The 8362-nt window shown below is 45.6% G+C and overlaps 1 protein-coding gene across 1 annotated transcript in view; it reads left to right on the forward strand.

The window, feature by feature from the left end:
- DPF3 (D4, zinc and double PHD fingers, family 3) overlaps positions 1-8362 on the forward strand; it is a 154395-nt gene that overhangs the window by 90651 nt on the left and 55382 nt on the right. The window contains exon 7 of the mRNA XM_015562004.1: positions 584-712. Coding sequence (XP_015417490.1) covers positions 584-712 — 129 coding nt within the window. The remainder of the gene's footprint in view (positions 1-583; positions 713-8362) is intronic.

Genomic DNA, 8362 nt, shown 5'->3' on the forward strand with positions numbered 1-8362 from the left:
CATCACACCACTGTTTATGGCTGCCATCTGCTGTTTGGGGCCTTGGCCTTGAGAGCTGCTTGTTCAGGGATGAGAGCAGTTCACTTGACCAGCAGGCCTGGATGCTGTGCCCATCCAGGGATGCAATAGAGGAACAGGCTTCTAAATGCAGAGCTGGGAAATATTGCAACAATCCGAGTAAACCGGGTGGCCTGCAAAACATTGATACTATTTTTTAAACATGTTTTTATTGATTTTAGAGTGAGAGGAAGGGAGAGAGAGAAACACTGATGTGAGAGAGAGACACACACATCAATCGATTGCCTCCTGAACGCACCCCCTGACTGGGGTGCAAACCCGAAACTTAAGCACGTGCCCTGACCAGGAATAGAACTGGGGATCTTTCGGTGCATGGGATGACATTCCACCAACTGAGCCACACTGGCCAGGGCAACACTGGTACTATTAACAACTTAGTCGTAACAAAACCTCAGATTTTAACTTCATCTTTTTTTCTGGAGCAGATTTTGCCAGACTGTGGGAGAAGAGGGGGCAGTGGAAACTCATTTCCATCTAAAATTCAATTAAAAAAATGTTTCTACAGCCCAGAAAGGACCGGATGGGACAGTCATTCCTAATAACTACTGTGACTTCTGCTTGGGAGGCTCCAACCTGAACAAGAAGAGTGGGCGGCCTGAAGAGCTGGTGTCCTGTGCAGACTGCGGACGCTCTGGTGAGTGTGGCCCTTCCTGCACCTGTGCCCGTAGACCAGCAGCTGTTCCCCGCACGCCTCTGCCGTCTGCCATGGGGTGGAGGGTGGGGCGGGGAAGTTGGTGGTGGTGATGATTTCAAGTACAGAGGAGTTTTCAGGTCATTGGATATTTTTCTACTTTGGATCTCAAGAAATCATGCCTCGGGAGCCAGGGAAAAGGGAAGGGAGACATTCTGGTCTTGTGTTTGGACTTTTCATGAAGTGAATATTCCTTTGTGTGTGTTGTTGTGAGAAATGTGGGGACACCTGGAGACACAGGCAACACTTTCTTGTATCGGGTGTTGTACATGTAGCACAAAGCTGCGTTTGTTCTGCGGAAGTGCCTGGGCGCACTGGAAGGTACGGAAACATGAATATTGGGGCAGCAGCTACATTTTGAGTTGTGGGAGTCAGAGACCCCTGCGCTGCCCGATAGTAGCATCAATATCGCATCCATTGGCCGCTCATCCCATTTTCTCAAGTGGAACCAAAAAAAAAACAAAAAAAAAACCCTGATAGAGGAAGGAGACAAAAGGGCAGTGCTCTTAGGGCTAATCTGAAGTTGGCTTGGCCTGTTTTGAAATTTTCATTTTTAACCTCTCCAAAGACTCAAATAAAAAAAGACTTTGATCCTGTTCTTTCATCCCTAAAATGAATTCAGGTTTTCAAGTTTTGCTCAAGCTGTTGATTGTTTAATTCTAACCAAACCGTTACCTTTGGCTGGCTGTGGTTGGCTGTTCTACCAATCTCTCATAGATTTTTGTGTCCTAACTAGGCCAACAAGAGATTTCAGACTTGTATTTAGTCTCCTCAACTATGGACTCTTGTAGGTGAGATGCAGTTCAGTTGGACACTGGATCCAGCAGCGAGGAGGCCCTGCTCCTTCCACACGCTTTCCTGTGTCCTTTCTCCTCCTACTTCCAAGAATAGGGCCGGGGTGACCACACCTGGGTGTGCTGGAGCAACTCCGTTCTTCCTTTGCTTGGTCCACGAACTTTAGCTCTAGTCTCTCTCTCTTTTTTTTTTTCATTTGGATTTTGGGTTGTTTAGATTCAAGACTGACTTGAGAAGTAATTTAAAAAGGAGTGGTTTCCATTGCGTGCAACTCTCAACATTTAACACTTAAGGACCCTGACAGGGTGGCCCACTGCAATTCTGTCAGTTCATTTACTTTGAAAACATGATACCTAAAACTGAACCTTGTACTCTCCTGGTACCAGTTTAGAAAAGAGGGCTTGTGTGATAGTGGACTCTGGGTTTTAGATATTTAAAAAGAAAATGAAACAAATGAAATTCAACTCAGTATTTTTAAAATGAACGGCCGTCAGAAGCGAAGTCACTGGGTGTGATGCTCTAGGCAGAAGGCTGTGGGCCGTGGGGGACGTGCTAGAGAGGGCAGCTTCAGGATCCTCATTACACACTACTTCCTTCCCTTCCTTCCCTATAAAAGATGAGGTACTTGAATCTGATTCATGGGGGACCAGACGTGGGCAGTTGATTTTTTTTTTCTATCCAAACCCTTTTTCTTCACAGCCTTTTACTCAGCTTTTTCTTCCCAGGATCTGTCTGCTGTGTGACTCAGGGGACCATTTTATACCAGCCTAGGTGTTCTCATTGCATTTGCCAAGGATTAATTTTGGTGACTAATTTAGCCCAGGTCTGCCTCTGATTTTCCTGAAACAGTTGATACCTTGGGAATAAACAGGTGGCATTAACCCATGGGATGTGCTTGTTAAGAGAGGGGGCAAATACTTCTCCAGGGCCTCCTGGAGTTTTTCCAAGGAAGAGTGTGGAGCTTGGAAGAGCTCTCGTTCCCTCCCAGTCCATCCCACTTCCTGTTTCCAGGGGAGAAAATGAGATTCCCGATCCTGGCACCGTAACTGGCCTATCATGACCTTATTTGGGGTAATCCTGGGACCCATTTAGAATGTAAACAGTTTAAACCTGAGTTGTACAAATTTCAGGAAATAACTCCTATTTTTTCACTCTCTTAGTGCTCTGAGTTAGATTTGACAACTCTGGACTTTCTGGGGTAACGAAGACCTGGGCGTGTGTCGTGGCTGGAGTGTGTGTGCGTGTGCACATGCATGTGCATGGGTGCACACAAATGTATCTGTGGGCACATGTATGTGGGTGCAGATCACAATAATGTCCTCCAGTGGTTAAAGAAAACGAGAGACTCTTATTTACCTACCACATGTCGGACTTTTCAGCTTCTTTTTGCTTTCAGTGCAAATGAGCCACATGGTGTAAGGGCAGAATTGAACGGGCACTGAAAGAGTGGGATTAGACACAGGTAAAAACAAAAATAAAGCAGATGGAGGCTTAACCGCCTGGAACGGGTTATCTGACAGTAATACCTTGCAGAGCTGCCTGTCAAAGTGAAGGACACACATTGTGCAAGAAACACCCATGGAAACACCAGAGAAACACCAGCCGGCCTAACACCCACCAAGTCAACTCATTGTCTGGGATGGGGCTGAGTGAGTGTGTGTGTGTGTGTGTGTGTGTGTGTGTGTGTGTGCGCACACACACGCATGTGTGTGCATACAGAAGAGAAAAAAAATCTCGTGAGGAATCTTTCACTCTCGTTCAGAGCTGTGGACGTACATGTGATGGTAGAGATGATGCCTTTTCAGGGAGGGAGGAATCCTTTTTCCTGGAAATGTTGGCTTTGTCCTTTTACCCTAAATCCCTGTCGCCAGGTGATGCACCCAGTTAATCTCTTTTGGTGCAAATGGTTTATGATCTTGCTATGAAGCATAATGTTGTAATAATATAATAAGAATATTAATAATGCTGTCTGTTGCTTAACCCATGTGCTGATATATTCATCATACATGTCAGCTCATTTGGGAAGAGAAGGCAGGAAGGAGAAGGAGGCAGCGGCTGCAGCACGCACCACGGAGGACTTATTCGGTTCCACATCAGAAAGTGACACCTCAACTTTCCACGGCTTTGATGAGGACGATTTGGAAGAGCCTCACTCCTGCCGAGGACGCCGCAGTGGCCGGGGTTCGCCCACAGCAGACAAAAAGGGCAGTTGCTAAACCCATGAATGGACTCTCTGGGCAATTAGCCATCACCCTCTGACTTGGTCATTGTTCTGGTTCTGACACATTTTTTTTTAAAAAATGAAAGACAACCTTAGATTTTCCCTTCATCCTTGCTTTTTCCTCTTGCCTTCCACCCATCCCTTCCCCCTTGCCCTCGATTTTGAGTATGTACAGCAGAAGCACAAACTACTGAAACAAAACAGAACAAAAGAGCAAACTAGTCCTTCAGAGAGATGGCCTCGTGATGTGCTGTTTATTTTCCAGAGCAATGAGAAGTTAGGCGAACTGTCTCTCGGGGGAGGGGATCTTTTTGATATGAGCAGAGTTGATTTCCTCAGTGTTCCTATTTATTGGCAAAATGAGGAGAGGAGGAATATTGGGTTTGGAAACAGAGAACCAATTACATTAAATAAATTATTATTTATATATTCTAACTGTTATTAGAAACTGACTTTTTTTTGAGAGAGAGAATGAAGGAAAAATCAAAGAAATTGAAGTAATACCCTGTTTAGAAGGAAGCCACTGGGGGAGGATTGATTCAAGGAGACCCGGGCAGGAGGAGCTCCTCGGTGGGAGATGGTTGCACTTTGTACCCCACGGAGTGTCTGGCTCCCCTTGGCAGACCCCTCCCCATTTCTCATCCCTGACCTTTCCGGCTTCCTCCCTGCTTGCGAGAAAATGTCAGCAGTTGCCGAGAAGTGCGGGCTGCTGTGTGCCTCCCTCCGGCACCTGGGTCCCCCCCAGCAGCGTCTGCTGGGCTCCTCTTCTCCATCAGCGGAGCCGCTGTTCGGTGGTTGCTGGTTTTTCACTCACTTTCCTCCTGGTGAAGAGCGATTTCCAAATGCAGGAACGGGACGTAAGCAGAAAGTCATGGACGTAGCAACCCGAGCTGTGCTCCTGGAAGGAAGAACGCTACCTGAAGTACATTTCCCTGCCCCCGCACCCCTCTTTACAAACTTAGAAATTCCCGTTGGATGATCAAGTCCTCCCGTATCCTATTTTTTATAGTGCCCTCCAGGCACTTTGTTTTATGTTTCCAATAGCATCTCCTGAAATAAACCAAAGCCACACTTGCTCAAGGCCCCTGGGGCGATGGAGAAGACCACCCACCTTGTTGGCAGTCTCAAGAGTGAACAGCTATGCGGGCCTAGTCAAAAGGTATGTCCCGGCTGACCTGTCTTACCATGAGGGCGAACCATCATAGTTGTTTTTCCCCCCTTACTTTCTTTTCTTCCCTCCCCACCCCCACCTACCTTGTCTTTTGTGGGTTATTTTTTGGGGGGAGGGGGTTGGACCCTCTTCTTAGTGTGAGAGTGACTCCCGGGTAGCCTTCCCCTCTGCCGTGTCTGTGCATGTACCCCCACAGGGGCCTGGCCCTAGTGTGAGGACTGAGCTTGCTTCGGGCTCCGTGTGGAGAATGGGGGCTTCTGGCTTCTGGCTCAACTCTAAGAGAAAATGCCTGGGGAAGTGCCTAGCTAATTGCCTCCCTTGGCCACGCCTGGAGCGGGTGTCCAGGGAACTGGTCTGGGAGTGGGCTGCTGTACTTGGCAGGAACGAGGGTGCCTGGCCATAGGGGGACTGCATGTTGAGGTTGGCATTTCTTGCTCCAGGTACCAATTTAACAGCCAAGGGGATGCATCCAAATGAAAGCAGGTCTGTGATTAGGCACAGCACTCACCTGAGTTGATCTGAAGATTCTGAACTCCCACTAAGTGCGGTTAAGTTCTTTGGCTTCCATGAGAACATGGGTCCAGAGACATGGGTTCTGCCACTTGGCTTGGGTTGGGCGAGGAGAGAGGCCACCCAGGCTCTTAAGTGTCTGGGAAGATCCGCTTTGACAGTCCATCCTTTGCAGACCCTCGGTGAGTTAGACATCTCGTTAAAATAGCAAACCAACCAGACAAAAGCAAGGACCAAGCAAAGAAACACACAAATGGGCCCTTTGTGCTTCTCTGGTACCTGAAACTGGCAGGGCTTCTGCTCCTCTCCTGCTTCAGATATGTACGTGCTCGCCTGGGCGTTTGTTCTCATTGTGAGAGAATGAAAGTAGCAGCCTCATCCCGTTTGGGGATGTCCTGCCTAATCTGTATGTGGTCCTGTTCCTAGGGAATATGGCATAAACCCCCAACAGCTAATATTCCTGCATGTGCACGTGTGAAAAGCCAATATAGTTGGTTCCAGTTGGTTTCTGCTAAGGGGATACAATCTGCTCTTGCTGTCACTCTCCACCTCTTCATCTGCTCTATTGCTTTGAGTCAGATATTGGATTCATGGCATTATGACTTCCTCTCACTGATGAACTGTGAGCTCCCATGTTAATAAAAGCATGTCTGACCAATGGATACTGTCATTTGAAATCTGCCTAGTTGTTTGTCGTCCTGAAATTCTTAATGACAACCTACCTTTGAACTTGAAAAAAAAATTCAATCCACATAATTAAAACAGGTTATGAAAACCCACCTAATTTCAGAGTCTAGCTTGGAGTTCTGAAGGGAACGAAGAATGAAGAATTGTTTAAACAAGGCAAGCTCCCATGGGAAGATTTATCGGAGGATGCTAGCGCTAATCTGTTCTATGTTTACTACTATAACTTGATTTTCCTTTTCTTCTGTTGGGGAGAGTGGATATCCCCATCTTTCTCAGTTGGTGTAGCCAGTGCGAGCATGGCGCTATATCTTAGCATTGCCTGAACACCTTGTCTCACCTTACTCCCTGTATATAGACTCGGAATTTACATCCTTAAAAAAAAAAAAGAACGAAAAAAAGAGGTGGGAGGTGCTTTAAAGATGATCAAGTTCCAATCTTTCCTTTTTTAGTTGAGAAAGATCAACTCAGAGAGGTTAAATGAGTGAAGTGAGAGAGCAGGATGGACCCTGATTTGGAGGCAGAATGTGTTAAGATGAAAGAAGGAAACTCAGCGGGGTTATAGGAGGAGGAAGCTGGATGTCCTGAGTTTCCAACCACCTTGATGGTTGATGTATCTTTCCCACCCTTTCTCTACGTAACAATGGCCAACATTTATGTGCCAGACATTGTTCTGAGTCCATTCCCTGGAATAGTTCATTTAATCCCCATGACTACCCTATGAGGTAGGTGTTTATGTTATTCCCAGTTTACAAATGGGAAAACTGAGGCTCAGTAATAAGGTTAAGAGATGTACCTAAGGCCTCACAGCTAATACGGAGTCAGATTTGATCCCTGGCCACCTGGCCCCAGGACCTCCTGTACTCTTATCTTATGGTTCTGTGCGGCCCTTGCAGGTTCCTACATATAGAATATAGGAATATAATACAATATCCCTACGTGTAACCTAATAATAGAAATATTAGTTCATTATCAAAGAGAGACATGGAAATTATTTACATGAGGAAGATTTCAGAAGCTCAGTGGATGCATAGTGACTTGTTTCATTTTATACACTTGCCAAGGATGTCACCATCTCTACATAAGTAATAATCCTCGTCATCGAGAGCTACTTGGGTGCCTCCATATTGTGGGAGAACTTTACTTCCACTTTCACAGTAACTGGTTGAGCCTCTTCACACGTTCCTTCAGAGCCCTATCCAACAGCTACTACTTTTTGTTTGCAATACTTTTCCTTGAGTTTTTTCTGGAAGGGTAATGCCTCCTTTGGCTACAGTTATGGCTGCACTTCAGTTAATACTTGGTCAAAGGGGGAAGATATACAGTGGGGCCTTGACTTACGAGTGTCCCGACTAACGAGTTTTTCGAGATACGAGCCGTCTCTTGGCCGATTTTTGCTTTGAGTTGCGAGCTAAAATTCGGGTTACGAGCCACCTTCAGATACCCCACCGCTAGTTGGCGCAGCGAACGTCACAGTGAACGCTACAACATCAGCCCAGCATCACGTGTCTCACTCGTTCACTTTTGATTTGACATACGAGTAATTTGAGTTACGAGCTCCGTCACGGAATGGATTAAACTCGTAAGTCAAGGCCCCACTGTATGTGTATATACCTCCCTTGATTTTTCACAGGTGCAGTTGAAAGAAGGGGTATTTATAATGAATATAGCTGTAAGTGGTAACCTTATTAAAGTATTAGAAGAGTAAGCAATTAGGTCCCCAAAAAGAAAATTCCAATGAAAATTCTGTACAGAAAGTTACAGAACGCTCGACATTTAAACCTCATTTCTAGACATTCCCTCCTGATGCCTACTAGGAACAAAGGTCTTTTTCTGTGACCTCAGGAATTGCAGCAGTTGTATGAGCAGTCAACACATCTATTGTTTTGTTGTTGCTTTTGTTAAATAAGTATCACTTACTCCAAATTTAACATAAAAGAAATTAGAGTCATCAGCGTGAAAATGATTTAACTAGTTTCCTTTGTCCTCAGCTGAATAAAGTGTCCACCCAAAATGTTTCAGAAACATCATCTAATTTTCTGAGTCCTAGCCCAAAGATAGGAGAATCAAATATATAGAACTTTCTAAATTTGTTACAACATTCACATCCCCTGGGGGAACTGTTGATGAAAAAGGTGATTATTGTTTTGTCTATCTGATGTTTTTCCCTACTTAGAGCAATCTGATCCTTTATTTCTCATCATGAGACAAG

The sequence above is a fragment of the Myotis davidii genome, unplaced genomic scaffold (genome assembly GCF_000327345.1).
Source record: "Myotis davidii unplaced genomic scaffold, ASM32734v1 scaffold17, whole genome shotgun sequence".
Taxonomy (NCBI): Eukaryota; Metazoa; Chordata; class Mammalia; order Chiroptera; family Vespertilionidae; genus Myotis; species Myotis davidii.